Genomic DNA, 20066 nt, shown 5'->3' with positions numbered 1-20066 from the left:
ACTTTTTTGGCTCTGGAAGCAGTAGCCTAAGCCCAATTTGGGTTAGTACAGACCATGCACTCAATGTAGTGGATAAATGGATTCCACATTTGACAGTTGCAGTAGGGTTAAACGTATTTATATCAATAAATCAATTAGACCAAGTTGAATAGCAGCCAGCCGTATAAATATGGATAAACTCGAAATGCACTTATATGTGTTTTATACAAAGCTACGGGCCCTCTAGCATAGAAACTGTATTATACTGTAGAATTGTGTTGAGATGTACTTTACGGTACATGTACAAAAGAGGAATCAGCTGCGTCATCTGCTATCTTATCATAAAGTAAAGCTAGGCCTGTCAAGGTCAAGTCTGCCTACCTCCTTACGTAGATCCCGCATCCCCATGCAGCTGCAATGGAACAGCGACCGACGACATCCACAAGCCGATACAGAGCGACTCACGAGACCATCAACAACGAGGTGGTTCTACTTCCCCCACACACCTATAGAAATCTATCCAATACCGAGACTCGTATTTTCAAATTTTAACTAAAACTTATCCCAAGCCATTAATCTGAGCGTAGAAGGAGCATAAAGGAGGGGTTGCCACTAGACGATGCGCCTGGCCGAATCCTCGACGGATCCCAGGGCTAGGTGACAGACAGGAAGCGAAGACGCAAGGCAAATAAACCAACGTAGACAGATAGGATTCCAAAAGGACAAATAAACTCAAGATGGGGAATAGCAACAGCCGTGTGACGGCACAAGACAAGTAAGCCCATCGAGTTCATCTCGCGTACTCATCTCGAGCCCCTCCCCCTGAATAATCCACCACCAACCATACCATGCTAACCCGCCATCTCCGAACTCCAGAGCCATCCTCGACCTAAAGCTCCAGCGCGATAAGCTCCACCAATACCAGCGCCGCATCGTGCTGCTAACCGATAAAGAGACGGACGTGGCGCGGAAGATGCTCGCCGCAGGCGACAAGAAGCGAGCGCTCCTGGCGCTGCGGCGGAAGAAGTATCAAGAGCAGCTCCTCGTCAAGACGGACGCGCAGCTGGCGCAGCTAGAGCAACTGACGCGCAACGTCGAGTTCGCGCTGATACAGAAGGACGTCGTCTTCGGGCTACAACAGGGCACGCGCGTGCTCAAGGAGATCCACGCCGAGATGGGCGGCATCGAGCACGTCGAGAAGCTGATGGGTGAGACGGCCGAGGCCATCGCATACCAAAAGGTAAGAGGGCGCAATGCAAGTTTCGCTGTCCACCTATTCCCGCTGTATACATATATATATATATATACATAAGCTGTTAGGCGGAGGCAAGATGGCTAGGTCAAAGAGGCTAACCATTTGTGATGTTTCGTATCATATAGGAAGTCAGCGACATGCTTGGCGGCCGTATTACGAACCAAGACGAAGACGAAGTCGAGGACGAACTCGCCGCCCTCGAGCGTGAGGTTAACGGGCCCGGCCCCTTACCCGCCGTCCCCGTCACGAAGCCCATCGTACCCGAGACACAGGTGGACGAACAGGAGCCTCCTGATAGACAGCCGGAAAGGCAACCCGAAAGACAAGCGATGCTTGCATCATAACATAATATCACATCAGGACACAAAGTACACAACACTACTTAGATTTAGTCTGTTTTTGTAATCTTGAAGCATGATGGGAGTAACATATAAAGTGGAAAGGCGGCGCTTGCATGATAGTTGGTTTTGATTATTGTATAGATCTATGAAAGCGTTAATTCATTATTATTTCACATAATACCAACATAGGGATTCTGAAAAGCTGTATCATGTTTGGGTGATGCGCTACACATTGATACCCTATGTAGGATCGCCTTGGGGTAAGTCTAATCGACTTTCGTAGCTAGTATATACAGCACAAACAAGACCAATGCATCGAAAACAACAACCATGCCAATATTTCTCCCTGACAAACTGGCCCTTCGTGAAAATGCGATTCTTCTGATTGTTTCCTGAAACACCCTACAACACCAGTTCATGCATTGATGTGCCGTCCAATTGAACATGCGGTTATGCTAAACATTGGGTATCTTGAGAAAACAATCGATTCCAAACAATGCAATTGATCCCCGGGTCATGACCACCAGACCCCTTCTATGGTTTTTGCCTCGAGAACGCCTTGTGCAATGATTTAAATGCTCTGGTTGGAGACAGTCGTATATGGAAATACACTTCCCTTCTGGTGTACAGTCGTAGGTAGATGCAAGTTACTCAACATATATCATATCACGATGATCGGGTATACGCCGGTGTGGCGACGGACCTCGAATTTCGACGTAGCTGCTTGGAGCCGGATGAACTGGAAACGGTTGTTGAGCCGCTCTCTCATATCCTACAGCGGCCGGCCTAGTAGCATCAGGTCTGAGACCTTGATAAACAACATCACTCCTGGGTTGTTGCGGCAGCACACTTGGGTGCTGTTGTAGCCCTGTGAATCTGCATATATCGTCAGCAAATCCCGTCATCACCGGACATTATGGTCAGGCTTTATCGTGCAAGCGCTGTTTCTTACCTATCAATTCTTGGAGTCTCTTGTGACGATGCTTGAATCCTTACGGATGCAGTACCAGGCCAAGCTGATGCGTTTCGTTCTGGTTCGATAGGCCGAGCACCTTCCCTATCAAAAGGAACAGCGTATCGTAGAGGCTGTTCTGCACGAGGTTGATGTACAGGATGTAGCGACACTCCGGGAGATAGGGGCCGAGGCCCTTCGTAAGCGCGTAAGCCAGGCTGATTTTGAGAAGCAATGTGATGACGACTGCCTGAATTGCTTCCAATGCGGCTAGTAGAGTTATCGAGGTAGACCACTCTTGGGGAACCCTTGGTGCGAGGATCTCCTTGAACACCAGGACTATGAACAGCACTTCCTCTTGGAGAAGTTGTTCTATAGATATCATGGGCAGGCGAGCCCCGCACCTCAACAACACGGCGAGGCTCATAGCGACCGTCCCCATCGATAACAACGGGATTAGCCCTCGACCTAAGAGGCGCTTCATACTCCGGACCAACAGGCATCCTCATATTGTTCTGATATATACCACCCGGGGCTGTTGCGCCAATCAAGGGCAGTTCATCCCTGGTCACTGGGGTTGGGTGGCCTCTCAATCTACCATGGCCGTCCTCCGATTGAAATACCCTAACATCCTGCGCGAGTGGTCCTCGCGGAATATCCTTGTACAAAACACGCTCTGTGGCACCCGGGGCCGCAGGCCGTCGATCTGCAGGATACTCAAGCCGAGAATAGCGTGAAGCATCATGCTGGCTTCGAGGAGCTACACGCACATAAAAGGAATCCGAAGACTTTTGGTAATCCTCGGGGAAATAAGTTATAACGCGACGGCGCTTTGCAGCATCTTCGTGCTCATTAGCCATGACCCCTGGAGATCGAGGGCGAGGATGAGGCATAGCAGGCTCAACAATGGTACGAGAAATTACTCGACGTGGAACTTCTGTGGGTCGCTGAGCCTCGTTGGGTACCCTATGAGTTGCGTCCAGCGATGCGCGTACAACATCCGGGGATCTAGGTTCAATAGATGGTAGCAGCATATCCTTTAAACTCATCCTTATTGGTGACAAAGAAGGTGCTGGAGCCTGACTATAGTTTGCAGAGTAGGGCCCAACTTTGGGCCGCTGATCGTCAGGGACGCGAATGAATTGCTCGGTGCCACCATGGACACGAGCATCCGAAGCGATGTGAGGCATCATGACTGTTCTGTCTTGACTCAGGCCGCTAGACTGAGAAATAGGTATCCTCTGACTATCTGCATGTCCATTGGAGATCCTCGTAACATACGCTTCCTGCACGGTTGCCCCTGGAACTGTATGGTATGTGTTTACTGGGTGAGCTGAACCTTGACGTCTAACAACCTCCACGGGCGTGGCTACAAATCCAGGCGTGCTAGGGCTCTCCGGATGAACGTTCTGGCCAGAAGAGTTTGCGAGGGCTTCAGCAGCAGCAGCATATCGCTTGAATCGTTGCTGAGTCTTGCGGGCTGTTCTCCTATCGGCCTTCGCAAGCTTACGCACTCCAGATGGTGTACGTGGACTTGCAAGGACAGGGCTACTTGTCTGTCTGCTCACGCCAGAGGGGTCGTTAAGGGGACGGGAGAGTCGCGATACTGCCCTGCTTGGAATGACTGCTGTACGCATTGTCCGAGGAACTTGAATGCGCGTATTATCTGGACTACTCTTCTCATCCTCGCTATCGGTTTCAGTATCTGATATTTCAATTACTTCCCGGAGAATCTCGTCCAACTGATCACGGCCAGTCTCTTCATCTCCTCGCCACTTGACGATGATATCCAAGCATGGCTTTTCTACGGCTTTGCGGGCATTTGCCCAGTCCGATTCTTTCAATAGATCATCGTAGCGGGTATGAGTATGTCTGATGTGAGCAAGGGCCGCAAGTTGGACCCGACGGGCCAATGTTATATCCTTGGCCATACCAACTTTGATTTCACCATTGAACTTGCCGTCCTATATTCAAAAGATGGGTCAGTGTCTTGCATAACTCATATACAGCCGATACTATATGCATACTTTCTTAAAGGCGTGATCAATGATCTGTTGTCGGTCAGTGTGGGGTATCCTGGGGAAAAGATCTCTGAGTACTGCATCAGCCTCAAGGTCTATCTCCCGCTGTGAACTCGGTATGGGTTCAGGCTTTCCGGGCTCGTGTACGTAGGCGGCCTGTTCATGATGGCCTCTCTGGTTCAAAATCTTGCGTGCTTCTTCAACAATAGAATGTCGGAAGTGGTAACCTAATCGATTCATATGGTGATCGAGTTTTAGTGTGTCTTTTGAGATCTGACAAATGTACTTAGCTACAAGGTTGAGTTGAATGGTAGAAGATCAAACTTACAGAAACTATGAAGAACATGGCATCGTTATTGCGCGACTGTTCCTTGCATTCTTGTGACAACTCCGGGTGGCCAGTTGGAATGAATTCAAAGCCAGGGGGTGGCTCTCGATTGGTAGTAATCTATTACCGGTAAGCAATGTGTTCCGTGATTTGGACATGTTCCTCTATTATAAATAATTAGGTACCTCAAATTCGAGTTTCTTCTTTTTGTCTTCGTTCTCGACTGCTTCAAAGTAGGACTTATGCTTCATTTTGGGGGGTGCCTTTAATGGGTTCAAATTGCGCCAAACGCTATCGTCGAATTGTAAAGCTCTCTCCAGCTTGGCACGCCTGGCGGCGGCTGCAATACCGTGCGCCGGCGCCGGCGCCTTCTTTTTTTCTCTTGTCATTACGAGAGTAGTTCTAGTCTTACCATGCTAGAAATGGACTGATTGTAGGCAAAATACCTAGGCATAAAAAACCGAGCGAGAACAAAAAAAGAAAATGTCAGCTATACTGGACAGATCGCTACGGCATCATATGTAGATGAATGCGTGCTTTGGTCAATGGATGCTATGTCCTAGATGTCCCTGGCAGAGATCAAAATACCGCAGACACTCGCTGCCTTGCTGGCCGGGAATAGACGCAGGAAAACAAGATGTCACAGGAACACGTTTCCCAACGGATATCTGAGAGAATAATTCCCAAAAATGGCGTTCAGAGCCGTCAGCAGGGACGCTGGGCACAGGGCGCAGGGCTAGGAGGTCAGTCGTCGCGCACCGGCGGGGCGGAAAAGGTACAAGAAATCAGGACAGCCGGAATCCTCAGAGAAAAGATGTACTTTTCAGAGATGGAAGCTGGTATCTCTCAAGCCTTGGGCTGAGATTGAACAAGAATAAACAACAGGCAGGGCGCGCGCGCGTCGAGCCCGATGCTGTCTGTGTTTTGAAACCTCAAAGCTTGGGTGTTGATGGGTTAACAACTTGAAGTTGTGTTGGGCAGAGACAGATGGAGAAAATCCAAGCTGTCAGGCGCATCGGAATGGCCAAAAAGACATCCGCAGTGGCGTCACGTACGGTTGCCGATTTTAGCCTAGTGTCGCTACGTAATTATCTACATTAGTATGAATGTACTTACTTAGGTACCTCTCTGTGCCTTACTTAAGTATGTAGGGCCCGCATCAACGGAAATTCATACTTGTGGCTGATGCTCTCTCGCAAGCCACACTTTCCAATTGGACCCGGCTTGTCGGTTGATTCTTGCAACCTTTTGCGAGAAACGAGTCTCCGAGAAGAATCGACATCTAACCCGCCCGCAATTCCACCTGCTACCTGTCTCCTCACCTCTGCCATGTTGTCCCGACAGGCCCTCCGATCTCTGCGAGCCGTAGCTCCTCAGAGGACATTTGCCCAGTCCTCTGTGCGCTCCTACGCCGCTGCCGCTGCCACTCAAGATGTCAAGCCCCCCGTCGCCGTCTACGGTCTCGATGGCACCTATGCCACCGCTCTGGTACGATACATCCATCGACGTCAATTGTCGCGGCTCAATTATTACATGGGGTCTTCGGGATACTCTTTGTCAATTGGAGCATGGTTGTCAGCTTTGGTGGGGAGCGAACTCTGTTGGACTGACGCATGAGCTATTTAGTACACGGCCGCCGTTAAGACCTCGTCCCTAGACCCAACAGCAAGGGCCTTGAACGCCCTCAGCGACCTATACACCAAGGATGCTAAGCTTGCTACTGTCCTAGCCACACCGACGCTGAGCGAAGGCGACAAGAGCGCCATCGTCGCCGAGCTCCAGAAGAGCATCGGTGGTGCCGCCAACGACACTGTCAAGAACTTCCTCGCCGCCCTTGCCGAGAACAACCGTCTTGCTCTATTGAAAGATGTCTGTGATAAGTTCGGCGAGCTGATCAGCGCTTCCCGCGGCGAGGTCGAGATGGTTGTCACATCCACTCAGGTATGCATATTATCAAACAGTTACCCATTATACTACACGCGCATAGCAACTCTCATCAGGAGCTGAGCTAATCAATGCACAAAGCCTTTGGACAACCGGACTCTTAGCCGTCTCGAGACTGCCGTCACCAAATCCCAGTACGTCGGCCAAGGCAAGAAGTTGAAGGTCACAAATGAAGTCAACCCCGATATCCTTGGTGGCCTCGTCGTTGAGATCGGTGACCGCACAATCGACCTGTCCGTGTCATCCAAGATCGCCAAGATGAACAAGCTCCTCACCGACACTTTGTAATAATACCACCTATCCATCATTTCCTCTTAGGTTTCGAGTCAGGCGAGGCAAGGGGGTAGAAGCTGCGGAATACGTTGCGAACGGAAATTCATTCCCAAATTCGGCAACTCCTCCTTTGCGCGAGGAGGAAGAACCGTTGTGTGTATAGGAGCGTTTAAATAGAGGTTGCATTCGTCTCCAAATCTAGCAGCATCGTTTCCTTTGTGAAATACAATTACTGTACACTGAACCACCATCTTGCCATATATGTGTAGTGATTGACAGCCATTACGGTTACATGGACTTGACTCATGCGTTCATGTTTCCATACCTAGGATAAATGTTACAGGATAGAGACCTAATGGTTAGCTGACTATACAATATCTAGCCTTCATAGTATGTAAAGAGACAGAGAAAACTCTAGTTCCATGCCTGAGCAGCGATTTCACAGTTGTCATCTCAGTTATGCTGATATAAGCGTATAGGTAAGTACGCCAAACCCTTGAAGCGATCAATTAAAGCTTGAAAATGCGAATAGTTCTTCAGACTACATCCGTGAATAGAGCTCACCAACCTATCGTGTATTGCTATCTAATCTAGAAAGCTACTAATATTGCTTGCTTTTAAGAATACCTTCTAAAAAGTGCTAAACCAAAACACTTTCTATTGTTCTTGTCCATTATTTCAATATTTTGTTCTGCCATTTAGTATCCAATGCTGAGCTGTAGGAGATGTCTTCTCCCTAGAATCCGAGAGTATGGCAAGGGCCTCCTCTTCTATAGATGTGCCTCATACTCGTCTCTATCCACATCCCCAGCATTGTCATCATCAAGCACGCGTTGTAGCTGGCCAGAGATGTACTGGTGCAAATGAGCGTTCGCTTCTTCACGCTGCGCTTGACGCTCAGGATCATCAGTTATCACGCTACGGGCCTCATATTCTTCACCATTGACTGAAGTATCAAAGTCACTTCGAGCGCCGATGGAGCGAGCTGTAGATGACCGGCGAATGCGTGGTTTCTCCCCTTTTGAATTCATGAGATGGATGTGTCGATGCACTGTAAAACTCAAGTCAGTCGATTAATCTCGACTTAAATGTGAATGGGACCTAAGCGTGAGTCCTTCGAAAGAGAAAGCCCTCTTTGAAAAGATGACTTTTCTAACTTTGAGAATAGCCGAAATGAGAGCCGCCCTGCATAATTACTTACAAGTATCATCAAAGTAATGTCCCATTGCTGCAGATGGCGTGCGAGGTGTCTGAGGTAGACGGCAACTCATTCTAATTCTTTGTCAGTGATCTCTCTTGATGGTATTTCTCATATTAAACTTACCCTGTGTCATGAATCATTCGAGCAATCAGCCCAGTCCAGCCACACTGATGGGAGGCCCCAAGGCCACGGCCACTGTCGCCGTCGAAGAACTCATAGAACCAGACGTTGTCCTTCCAATGGGGATCGAAGTCGAGTAAGTCACTTCCACCGTTGATGCTGCGACGGCCATCGTCGCCACGAGCAAAAAGATGTTGCAAGCGGTGCTGGATCTCTTCTGATACATGCCCCAGATGCATATAGTCACCAGACCCAGTGGGACATTCTACCTTGAACCCAGGTCCGTAGAAAAGGTAGAAGCGTTGAAGTGCCTCCACAAGCAGGAAATTGACGCAAAGCCAAATTGGACCCCTCCAGTTGCTATTTCCTCCGAATAAACCACTGTCGGAGTCACCTGGTACATACCCCACCGTGAATTTCTGACCGTTGACATCCATCGAGTAGGGGTGGTCTTTATGATATCTAGATAGAGATCGGATACCATGCTCACTGAAGAACTCGTTTTCGTCAAGCATACGCTTCAGAATCTTCTCCAGTCTGTCTTTGCTGACCATAGCCAGCAAAATACGGTCTCCCTTGCCCCTCTTTCGAATACTTGCCATATTTCTCTCGGCCATGTCGCATCTATTCTCCATGAACCAGTTTACTCTCTTCTTGAAAGAAGGAAGCTTATTGATCAGCTCCGGCTCCAGAGTCATAGTGGCATACAAGGGGATTAGCCCAACGAGTGATCGAACAGGTAGTTGCTGAATCCATGGACCGCCCCAAGAGATTGCATCGTAGTAAAAGCCATCCTCCTCATTCCACAATGACTTCTCATCCTTGCCGGATTTGAAAGTCATGGCATCGCTGATCAAGATGAAATGCTCGAAGAACTTCGAGGCGATGTCCTCATATGTCCTTCTATGTTTGGCCAGCTCAAGGGCTATGTTCAGCATAGAGAGGCAGTAGAACGCCATCCACCCAGTACTGTCTGCTTGTTCAAGGACACCACCTGTAGGCAAAGGCTCGGAACGGTTGAAGAGCCCGATATTGTCCAACCCGAGAAAGCCACCCTCGAAAACGTTTTTTCCCTCCTGGTCCTTCCGATTAACCCACCACGTGAAGTTTAGAAGTAATTTCTGGAAGACTCTTTCGAGGAAATCGAGATCTTGCCTGCCATAGATTTTTCTCTCGATCTTGAACACACGGAATGTCGCCCATGCATGAACCGGAGGATTCACGTCGCCGAAGTTCCACTCGTATCTAAGACAGAGTCAGCAAATTTGTACTAACAGTATGGTAGACCAGGGTGTCGTACGCTGGGAGTTGACCATTTGGGTGACAATACCATTCTCTTGTGAAGAGATCAATCTGTTTCTTCGCAAAGTCCGGGTCAATCATTGCCAGAGGAATACAATGAAAAGCAGAATCCCACGCGGCGAAGAACGGATATTCCCATGAGTCAGGCATGGATAAGATATCGTCAATATACAGATGCTTCCAATGAGAATTTCGCACTTCTTTTCTCTCGGGGGGAGGAGGTGGCTGAGATGGATCACCAGTGGCCCACTGATCCCAGATGAACTGGTAGTATTGTTTACACCACATCATGCCTGAGAAAGCCTGGCGCTGAACAGCTCGAAGGTCCTCTGACATCGGCAAGGGGCTTATTCGATAATAGAAGTCATCGGCCTCGTCCCTCCTTTTTTCGACTATATCGTCGAATTCCTCTTCGTCGAGATAGGTATCTCCTTTCTTAGAGAACTTAAAACGAACGACTTCATTCAGGGGGTTAGCCAACCAGACACTGAGCAGTTTTGAGTTCTACTTACCGGCGCATTCTCCGGGAGCAACACCACCAGACTCATTGAAGGCAAACCAGGCAGCACACTTCGTTCCTGTGGTAGCGGGATTCACCGCTTCCTTCTCGTCGTTTACAATATATCTGTGAAATGCATCCTTAACATACGGTGTTGTGTTCTTTTGTCCATAGAGAAGCTCAACGTTCGTATCGTTGTCAGTAAAGAGAAGCTCTGGTTGCACATCTTCGCCGCTTGGTCCTACGCCAGGAGAAGGCGACAACAGCACATATCTCTCGCCCAATTTATGGTGTTTTGAGCGCACCAGATTTTCCGCGGCCACCGAGATAGACGGTTTTTTATCCTCAGGCTCACGACCCCAGGCCCAAGTGTTTCGAAACCAGACGTGAGGAATAATATGTAGAGGAGCAGGATCTGGGCCCCGGTTCCAAGCGGTCAAACGGAATAGCAGTTCTTGTGGGTCATTATCATCTTTCGCTGTCTCAATCACAATATCCCAGTACCTATCCTCTTCAAAAATTCCAGTGTCAACAATTTGGTACTCCTTTTCCGTTCGAGACCGTTGCGCATTTTCTTTGATGAGATCGTCGTAGGGAAAGGCCTTTTGGGGGTATTTGTAGAGATACTTCATGTAGGAATGCTACGGCAGGCGTAAGTCTGCTGCTATCATTGGTTTTGAGGGTCAAGGAAGGGGCTAAGTATTCATACTGTCTACGCAGCTTGACGTTAGCACCTTGCATGTATTTATTTTTGGAAAAGGCTTCGAGCTTACAGGAGTATTGTCCAAGTGAAAATGGGCTTCTTTGATACTCTCACCATGGTTTCCCTGAGGATTCGATAGACCGAACAGGCGCTCTTTGAGGAAGGGGCTGGCAAGGTTAGCAGTAGCCCCTACCAGACTGGAAGATATCATCAAACTGACTCTTCTTCATTCCAAAATGCAAAGGCGATGTTCTGGAGGCCGTGCGTATCGGACACTCCGGCAATGCCATCCTCGCCCCAGCGAAAGGCTCGGGACCTGGCCTGGTCGTGAGTGAAGTCTACAGGCGGTTAAAAGTCAGTTCATTCGAAGACAAAACAACATCTACTCACGGCTCCAAGCATCGCCATCTGCGCTATAATCCTCTCGCACTATCCATGATATGTTAACATGCCAATTGATGCTGTGAGTGCTAATGTGGTGTCTTGCCTGTTGCCCACTGGCGCTCGGCAACGTAGGGCCCCCATTGCTTCCAGTACTTGACGCGGTCGCGGTCCTCTCCAAGCCGCTTCTCCTCCTCAGTGATGTATTCGTAATTGTCGACCACAACCATTCTGAAACGGGAGCCTACAGCTTATGGCCCGATCACACAACAAGACACAAATATTCTTAATGGGTAGCCAGACGGCTGGGAGTCGAGGACAAGAGGAGGAAAAGCTCGCTCAAGGGTTGATAGTAGAAACTAAGTGGTGACGAGAACAAGGCAGCTCTTGAGAAGCAGTCTAGACTAGGTAGAACAAGCCTGTCTACGTACCTGGCCTAGTGCAAATCAGGCTCAGGCACACAACGCCTTTTCCGGGCGGGCGCTATCTACTTCAGGTAGTCCGGCGGTGACGATGCTGTGATATGCAATGCATTGCGTTGGCTACGTTATTGACGTTGCAACGTGAGAGTTCCCTCGTCCTATCACATGCACCTCGCTGCCACGACGACGCAGCTGCTCTGTCACCCTGGACCGGCTGAGACGGGGATGAGGGGAGCACTATCTCCATGCTTGCCTGCTGCCCCGCCATGACGTCATTACAATTAGATTTTGCTGGACAGCTCCCCTCTCTGTCCCCTCCTTATCGTGCATTGCGACACCGCTGTGTCTGCGCTTTTATTTAACTTAGCGACGCGGTGAGCCCCATAGTCAGCAAATTAGAAATTGCTGATCTGGTCTAGACCTCGAACTACAGAGGAGCTACTATTATCTATGATATACATACAGTAGTAGGTATCAGGGGGCAGAAGGGGGCTAGATGAATGCCGCCATAGGCCCTCCTCTGTCCGACCTACAACAGACCAGGATCCACGGGACTCCTTGTATCAGTCCACGCCATACTGTATGTAGATGATTTTGAAGCTGTGCGTGTACACGTAGACTGGACCTATATATTACGGGGCGTCTTCTCCCCAACCTATCTAGTAGCTATTAACTTCATAGAGGCTGAAGTGTGAACATTTACTGCCAAGTTCCAATATCAAAGAAGATTCTAATTCCACCTAGGTCGGAAGATAGTTGTAAACTAGGTAGCCCCAGAACTTCCCATCTCAAAGTATCGCTGATATTCTATGTCGCCTAGACACAAACACGCTTTCCCAATATCCTGACGCCATAAGTCCCAAAAACAAGTAGGTGTACTATCCCTGCAAAGAGACAAATTATTATGAGATCTTGTTAGCAAACCACGGGAATTTTTTCTTGGACGGGTCCACCGCAAGACCCGATGAGCTCTCTACTTGAGTGCTTCGTTGGTAGATGTCCTGTTGTCCCAAGTTAGTTTCACGGCTCGCCAATGCCAAGGGGGAACGGGCAGTTTCTATCTCTTACATCTTCATCTGTGGTTATCAAGCAATCTAAGATGAGCTCCCTAGCGTCATCATGCTTCGTCAAATTGGGGTAGGGAGTACTCTGGCTCTTCATTATCGGCAAAATAACCTCTCCAAGCACCTCGAACTTCTTCCAATTCAATCGGTCGCCCTGCGGTCCGATAAATGTGATGCTGCCCTCTTCCGCAGAGACAAGGTCCTTGCGGTGTAAAGGAATAAACGGAATACGTGGCAAGGGGGAATTCTCCCAAGCTAACCGATAGGCGAAATAACCTTTCTGAGTACCCATTAGCAGCACAAGCCGGGCGAACCGTTTCTGCACGTCCGGCGGCACCAGGGCTCGCGTTTGAGTGAGTCGGAGGACTGCGGTTCCGTTGATACCGGCAAGTACAGCAGCTAAACCGTTGTAGTTGTTCAGCTGTCTCAGCCTCAATGCTATATGCATAAACTTTTCGAGCATGACCGCTCGGTGTTTAGCCTTGTCCCGCATTAAGACCATGTTTGACACCCATGTTGCAACATGGTTGAAATGCGAGATCATGCGATTTACGTTCCTCATCGCTTTGCATTTTTCCTTTTGCTCGGCCGATAAGCTGACATGGCGCACAAGATCACGTATACGGATAGACGAGAACATCACCCAGTCAATCCTGGTCATTTCATCTGCAATATCGTCATTCACCATATCCAGGAAGATGTGATATCGAAATTTCGTCAGAGGGAGTGTATAAGTAGGCGTCATGGTGACAGCCTCGCGCTCATAATCCTCATATGAGTGGAATTGAAATGAATGAGTTTTCGTGGTAGCAGCACCTGCCGAACTCGAAACCAATGAGGCAGCAGAGGCGTGTCGGTCAGTCTGGTTACCGATACTCAGCAAACTCAGACTGTCCTGGACATCGCTACCTTGCCTCGCGTTCTCCGAAGAACTCTTATCCGCTTGACTGTCTTCGGCCTCAGATTTAACCCAGCCTGTGTCATCGTCCTCCGTTACGCTTTCCTCCAGGATCTTCCGCATTTGCAAGGCAGCAGCTGAGAATATTGGCTCAGCTGCCAAATGTGTGATGAACTCATCTAATCTTCTTCTGATCACAGATCGCGCAAAGTCGTTTGGATAAGTTTCAACCCATTTAGCAATGGCCTCAATAATTCGCAACTGAGTAGTTGTCTTGGTGAGGTAGTGAATTGATTTATCATCTTTAATAGCGTCTAGCCGTGCTAGTATGGCGGAAAACAACTCGCCAGGTGTGGCAAACTTGCGATACAGACACAAGAAGACGCCTGCAAAGTTATGGTCTACCCGGGATAGCTTTGGTGCCAGCAAACGATCAACAAGTTCATCGAACGTTAGCCCCGGTTTCTTGGCGGAACGATCAAAGAGATTTTCGTCAGTCCGCTGGAGCAGAGGTATATCATCAGAGTATCTCATAGACTCTCCATCGGAGTCTTCGATCTCCACAAAGATATGCTGAGCTCGATCTAAACGAACGCCAGGGCTTCGAAGCTGACTATGCACAGTTTGTACGGATTCATATTCATCGGATATTTGTCCACCCAGAAGATCCACACGGGGAACTCTCGAATGTCGGTAGTCGGTGTTCTCCTGAGCGTTGAGATAACCGCGCAGCAACGACATATCGGAGCTTGCCCGACTATGCTTACTATGTTGACTAATGGGACGAGATAACGACTCCGTTGGGGCATCGAGATGAGTCACTTCTGAAGTCGCCCGCCGTCTGAGACCTGTCGCTTCTGTGCTCTCGTTTTCTGTATGACGACTTAGTATCTAGACCAACAAAATTTGACAATATATGAGACTATGAAAATCGACTAACCATGAGTTCCTAAAATCATGGCCCTTAGTAGTGTAGATAATGCCATCCGTGCTGTCTCTGGCTTATCGGTCGATGTTTTGAAGCTTGCAAGGCAGGGTTTGCAAGCCGCAGCTACAGCATCAGCGTCGATTTGTCTAGAAGGCTCCGGATTGTCGCATTTAGTAGCCACAAGAACTGCTGGTAGCGACGAATTTACGACAGCATCTAAGGTTCTAGTTCAGCTTTATCCAACAGTAACCAGGACACATAGCGCAGGCTTCAAAACCACAGCGCGGGAATGACGCCAACGACTTACTGAGAGTCTCGGGTAGATAATTAATACTCTCCCTGTTCATCACATCATAGAGAAACAAGACTCCATGGACTTGAGGTAAAATGGTGCCATTCATTTGTTTGGGCCATTTTACCTGTCTATGCTGGCCGTCGAAGTATTCTGATTCGAAGTACTGGAGGTCCAGCTCAAATAAAGCAACGCTGTAGGGTACATTGTCAACAACTATACGTGCTGTCATTGTTTTTGGATCTGCGGGGGGTGCCTGCGGTTTGGATGGAGGAGGGAGAGACATGGCAGTTCGTATGAAGTGAGTTTTGCCCACACCATAGGCACCGATGACGGCAATGCTAAGGCACTCCATTATGTCGGCAAGCAAGCCTTTGGTACGATGAACTAGTGTTATTATCCAAGAAAGTTGTCGACCACCCCTGTCTTCAATATGATGCAGAAAATTATGACGAGCTACCTAAGTACCAAAAAGGCACTCATGACGGTTATGGAAGAATGCCGTGTGCACACAAGACTTTAATAAGGAGAGGCTGCTAGAATACGGGGGTCGGAGCAAAATAGGTCTCCGATGAGGATGCGTAGTGCGATTAAACTGGACCGTGGAAAAGCAGCAAGAGCCAATGCTGGCAAGAGTCGTCACGTAAAGCCTGTGCTACACTGCAATTCTAGACGCCACTTCGATAGGCAGCCTAGAAACCCATGAGGTAAGCTAACTATCGCGAATTTGAGAGTAAAGGTTGCGATCCATGAGGGTAGTCATACAAGCATGCGCACGAAAAGCGGCCCGGGGTAACAGATTATGGGTGGTATTGTCGAATACGAGGAGGAAAGGGACGGTATCAAATGCGCTCGTAAGGACGAGAATACTAGCTTGCGAGGGGCTGTTGGCATAGGACAGATAACGGGCGTCAGGAATCGGCAGCGATGCGCTTTGGCAAGCGAATAGATTGGGCGGAGGCAGATGCGATGTGACAACACAATGGCGACGGTTTGCGATACAATGTGATACAAATTTGGGCACACGTCCAACCTTATCACTATTTCAATCAGCATGGCCCGTTCAGGACAACAGAGTCAGGATAATAGGTGTTTACATGTTGCCAGTAGAGTTTCCGGACTTGTAATCCGTGGCCTCTCTTCTCACCTTCGTCCGAAATCTAGATACTTCGAGGCTCGCCACAGTCGGGCCGGTAAGAGGCAGGCAAGCTGAGCGGGACAAATACGCAGTTCTTGAACGCGAACTCAGCCGGCTGAAAAGCTGAGGGCAGTTACAATGGGATGAGACAGGTAGGCAACACAGCAACTGTGCTGGCGGTAGGCAGCTTGAGTCGTATTGCCTACCAGCTACTTGTATCTTGGGGGGAAGAGGCTCTCTCACGGGAGGCGACCACTCCGAAAGCAAATGAGGTACAACCTAGGTAGACTTGGTGACGATCGGGCGGGTGGATAGGTACATATGTAGGTACCTACCGACCTACTACCATGTAGATGCCTAGGTAGATATTGTAGTTGCAACTAACCTACATGTGTAGCTAGCTACCCAGGTAGAGATAGGATTGATAAGGGACAAAACGCAACAAGTGCTGCGTAGGTAGACAGATGGACAATTGATCTCCTGATGTAAGAGTAGGGAGGTTTACATAATATAGATATCCTCTGTATGTGTGAAATTGAAGCTACCTGACGCAGATAGGTAGTAGATGTTCAATTCGCTACCTACCTACCTTAGGTATGTAGTCCCTTAACGGACTACCTACTGTACCTAGCAAAGCAGCGTTTGGCGTACACCAAGTGGTGCTAGATGGCGTGGGGTAGGTACGTTGGGGTGGTTTACCCTCGCCTACTTACATAGGTACATGTAATATATGTACAGCGCTGTACTTGCAGCATGTACATGCACAGGGATGCAACAATCCACATTTTCTGGCGATCCTGCGTGCTGCTGCGCTGGGACAAGAGAAGTCGGGTGGGAGATACATCCAACAAGATCCAACAGGAAGGCAATGCGGGTGTAATCTTCACAGCCTCTCGTTCGGTACAGCTGCAGGTGCCCCGGCTTCTTCCTTGAAGCTCCATTAACCCATCAAACCCGTACCATCCCCGCCTACAAGGACGTAGTACTGCGTAGGTAGGCTACATGCGAAATAATGCATCAATTAAAGGCGTAGGCATCGTACAGATACTGGTGTATGTCCCGTAATGCTCCGTGTCACTACATTACTGTTAGAGGTACGCACTATTGCCTACTTCATGGAGGTTGATAACACAGCACCAATCATGTATGAGAACAGATCCTCGTCCGCAGCGCCCGCACGACGCCTCCTGCGACGTTCAATTAACCACATAAGCCATAGCTAAGAGTTCAGCCTGACACGTGGGATAAGCGGCCAATCAATAGCTGCTCCCCGACGTGAAATATGTAGGCCTATCCTTCCTAGGTATGTACTTACGAAGTGCAAACCCCGAGAAACTATTTCGGCGAGCAGGTACCGTAGGTATCATTGACGAAAATCGCGTCAACCTCGGACGTCACACAACATTCCGTTCGCCTCCTTCAATATAACCCTGGGCTCACGACCCTGCATGTGGCCATAATGCATACAGTACATGAGTTTGCCTCGGCATGAGATGCTAGTGCTGCCAGCTGATCTAACATCTAACCGTGGTTGTTCCTAGACTATCTAAGTGAATAAGTAGTGACAGAAGCAAGCACTAGTAGTATTGTGGTTGAATTGACCTACAAGCTTAATGTGAGCGCTCATGACTGTAATTTAGTTGATATGAGAACATTGAATCTTGTGTATACCTGTAGGTCGGCATATGTAATATGTAGGATAGATGGCAAACTGCTGCCGGTGCGTGGAACGTTTTAATAAGCAGGTAGCAAGGGCGGTACGGTTCGTACCACCAGACTGACTACTACATCGTACCTGCTAGGTGCAAAGCCGCGATTGAAATGGCAGCTTCTAGCCTCTCGTCTCCGAGCTTGGAGAAGGTTAGGACATTCGGGAGCTGGAACATCCCAGTGAAAGAAAAGACGAGGCAACACCACGAGGCTACCTCTAGTGGAGGCGGAATACACAAAGGAATAGTTGGAAAGTCACTTACACATGGTATGATCCTCCCAAACAAGCAAGTAGGCAGTAATCGGGCAGTGACGCAGCCTTCAACTCATACGCAAGAATAATCATAATTGACATTATGTCTACCTACACCATAGAAATTGAACCTCTAGCAACCGCAGCAACCGCAGAGTAGCCGCCCGAGCCAGGGTCGTTAAAATTGGGATCCCCGGCGGGAAACCTCTCGATGTCGGATTGCACCAGTAACCCCCACCGCCCGCAGTGGAGCCTGCCGCAACGAGACCGTCGTCGCATCGGCGGTCCGGCACGATGCGACCTTGGGCCAGTTCGGCAGCTTACCTCAAATAGTGACGCTCGATCGTGGTTGGAGTAGGTCGGAATCGGATTTTGCAACATTCCAAAATCTACAACGAGTGAACGTAGAGGAAGCTATGAGGTTGTCTGCACTAAGTCACAGTACTAAAGAAGATATGTGTTGGCATATATAGCAGTACTACTAGGTATTTGAGTACCCGGGCAGAGTATCTCTGGGCTTGGGAATAGCTTCATTCCTAAGATCTAATAATTGGCTATGGCGTTAAAGGGCCTCTTAACCTTCCAAGTTCGAGAAATGGAGAAAGGGACCTAGCCAGCCTTTATATACATGAATTACCCCGCTCGAGAGGGTGGTCCGTGCTGTCCACGTCATCCGTGTGACAATATCCTATCAGTCAAGTATTAGAATCTTGTACATTTTCACATAGACCCAGAGCTGTCACCGACATCATTTTCAAATGCTGGCTTTTGTAGGGCTGTCGCAAATGATTTGCACACGCCAAAGGCATAATGTGTTATACATGGCAGAGTGAATTACCAAGGGAGTGTGCTATTTCCTTTGGACAACACCTGTTTAGTACATGGTGAATAACTCGTCGTCAAGCTACTAACTACCTGCTAAAAACTACCTAGGTTTTTGTGTCACACACAGGTGGAGAATATAGGAACCGTTAGACCTCTCACATCTAACGGCGTCGTTTTTTGACAGGTGCGAGGATTTTTATTTGATAGCTACGTGTGTACAAGTTCGGATAATCTTTTCTACTATTCTGTTCATAGATATCGAACTCGGGATCTTGGCGGAAGTGAGAATGCCTACATACTGGCTACCTTACTAATTCGCTACGTTGGAGATGTGCTTCTTCACTAAGTTTTTCTAACTCTCATTCATATTCTAAGGTAATCCCCAAGATCCTCCGTAAGGTCTTCCGGATCGATCTCCTCGGGCGTATAACACGAGCGCGGCCGGATGCGAGAATTGAATAATGTCAATGCTTGACCATTCTGTTCATCCTGCTTCGTCTGTTCCATCTTTCCGAGTGTCTTCCCCACCCAGTTTCCCGTACGCTCTCAGAGCCATTTTTTCAAGAGTATTGCTATCTGAAATGGCGTGGTAAGCCAATGATTCAGAGCAGCGGGGCAAGAAGCTGGTGAACATATTGTCTATGCATTCATACCATGACCTCCATATGAAACCGTTGTTTACCAAGACCAATTATACTTACCAATAATGTAGGCAGCCTGCTCAGGAGCTACGACCATTCTTCCTAGCAAGGTCTTCTGAAAATACTTGATGCCAACAAGTGGACTAGCATGACCATCCGCGTGGCTCAAAGACCATAGCGGCCACTCCTGCTCCAGAGGTAGGTGGAATTGTGTCCAGGTTATTGATGGCCCGATATACTTCGCTGTTTGCTTAGTACGAGCCATGACGAAAGCACCAGGGGCACTGCTAGGTGGCGATGGCTTTTTCTTTGCTGATAAACACACAAAAATAATACACTTATAAGGCTTTCCAAGTTTCCCAGGAGGGCACCTAAGTAGGTTACCATATGTTTCTTACACGGGTAATTGTACTCAACATCTAATGACTGCCTGTTTATATTCGGCTGAGCATGCAAGAGTGGCAACACTTACGATGAGTCAAGGCACCTGAGTGTCTGACGTTGCCTACATCATGACATGATAAAATGGCTACAGAATCATTCTTATATTTGTCGTGTGTGCCCTGGCCGTTACGTGTATTAATTATGAAGTACCG

General features: G+C 48.6%; 6 protein-coding genes across 6 annotated transcripts; 2 read left to right on the top strand and 4 right to left on the bottom strand.

The window, feature by feature from the left end:
• Positions 1 to 626: 626 nt before the first annotated feature.
• Positions 627 to 1864, top strand: F5B22DRAFT_77186 (charged multivesicular body protein 6). The gene is made up of 3 exons (XM_047980557.1): positions 627 to 754; positions 856 to 1219; positions 1360 to 1864. The coding sequence occupies exons 1-3, from the start codon at positions 717 to 719 to the stop codon at positions 1576 to 1578; spliced, it is 621 nt and encodes a 206-aa protein (XP_047832328.1). The 5' UTR covers positions 627 to 716; the 3' UTR covers positions 1579 to 1864.
• A 358-nt stretch (positions 1865 to 2222) lies between these two features.
• On the bottom strand, positions 2223 to 4894 carry F5B22DRAFT_635322 (uncharacterized protein; the record flags this gene model as incomplete). The annotated part of the gene is made up of 4 exons (XM_047977120.1): positions 2223 to 2451; positions 2528 to 4491; positions 4555 to 4821; positions 4877 to 4894. The coding sequence occupies 4 exons, from the start codon at positions 4892 to 4894 to the stop codon at positions 2223 to 2225; spliced, it is 2478 nt and encodes an 825-aa protein (XP_047832327.1).
• Positions 4895 to 5956: 1062 nt separating this feature from the next.
• Positions 5957 to 7337, top strand: F5B22DRAFT_600353 (ATP synthase delta subunit-domain-containing protein). Its single transcript, XM_047974512.1, has 4 exons — positions 5957 to 6019; positions 6077 to 6364; positions 6503 to 6817; positions 6902 to 7337. Exons 2-4 carry the CDS (start codon positions 6206 to 6208, stop codon positions 7106 to 7108), a joined length of 681 nt encoding a protein of 226 aa, XP_047832326.1. The 5' UTR covers positions 5957 to 6019; positions 6077 to 6205; the 3' UTR covers positions 7109 to 7337.
• A 287-nt stretch (positions 7338 to 7624) lies between these two features.
• Positions 7625 to 12061, bottom strand: F5B22DRAFT_600350 (Six-hairpin glycosidase). The gene is made up of 9 exons (XM_047974511.1): positions 11406 to 12061; positions 11309 to 11347; positions 11139 to 11256; positions 10989 to 11085; positions 10229 to 10856; positions 9715 to 10174; positions 8418 to 9659; positions 8295 to 8365; positions 7625 to 8144 (listed from the first exon to the last, which is right to left on the bottom strand). Exons 1-9 carry the CDS (start codon positions 11527 to 11529, stop codon positions 7864 to 7866), a joined length of 3060 nt encoding a protein of 1019 aa, XP_047832325.1. The 5' UTR covers positions 11530 to 12061; the 3' UTR covers positions 7625 to 7863.
• Positions 11987 to 15630, bottom strand: F5B22DRAFT_77097 (ras guanine nucleotide exchange factor domain-containing protein). Its single transcript, XM_047980556.1, has 4 exons — positions 14919 to 15630; positions 14624 to 14827; positions 12790 to 14555; positions 11987 to 12722 (listed from the first exon to the last, which is right to left on the bottom strand). The coding sequence occupies exons 1-4, from the start codon at positions 15256 to 15258 to the stop codon at positions 12624 to 12626; spliced, it is 2409 nt and encodes an 802-aa protein (XP_047832324.1). The 5' UTR covers positions 15259 to 15630; the 3' UTR covers positions 11987 to 12623.
• A 3683-nt stretch (positions 15631 to 19313) lies between these two features.
• F5B22DRAFT_644983 (uncharacterized protein) lies at positions 19314 to 19735 on the bottom strand (the record flags this gene model as incomplete). Its single annotated transcript, XM_047978513.1, has 2 exons — positions 19314 to 19405; positions 19531 to 19735. The coding sequence occupies 2 exons, from the start codon at positions 19733 to 19735 to the stop codon at positions 19314 to 19316; spliced, it is 297 nt and encodes a 98-aa protein (XP_047832323.1).
• Positions 19736 to 20066: the final 331 nt, after the last annotated feature.

Source organism: Xylaria bambusicola (genome assembly GCF_022495145.1).
Source record: "Xylaria bambusicola strain CBS 139988 unplaced genomic scaffold F5B22scaffold_13, whole genome shotgun sequence".
Taxonomy (NCBI): Eukaryota; Fungi; Ascomycota; class Sordariomycetes; order Xylariales; family Xylariaceae; genus Xylaria; species Xylaria bambusicola.
The sequence above is the reverse complement of the archived record's forward strand: the minus strand, read 5'-3'. Positions and strand labels throughout refer to the sequence as shown.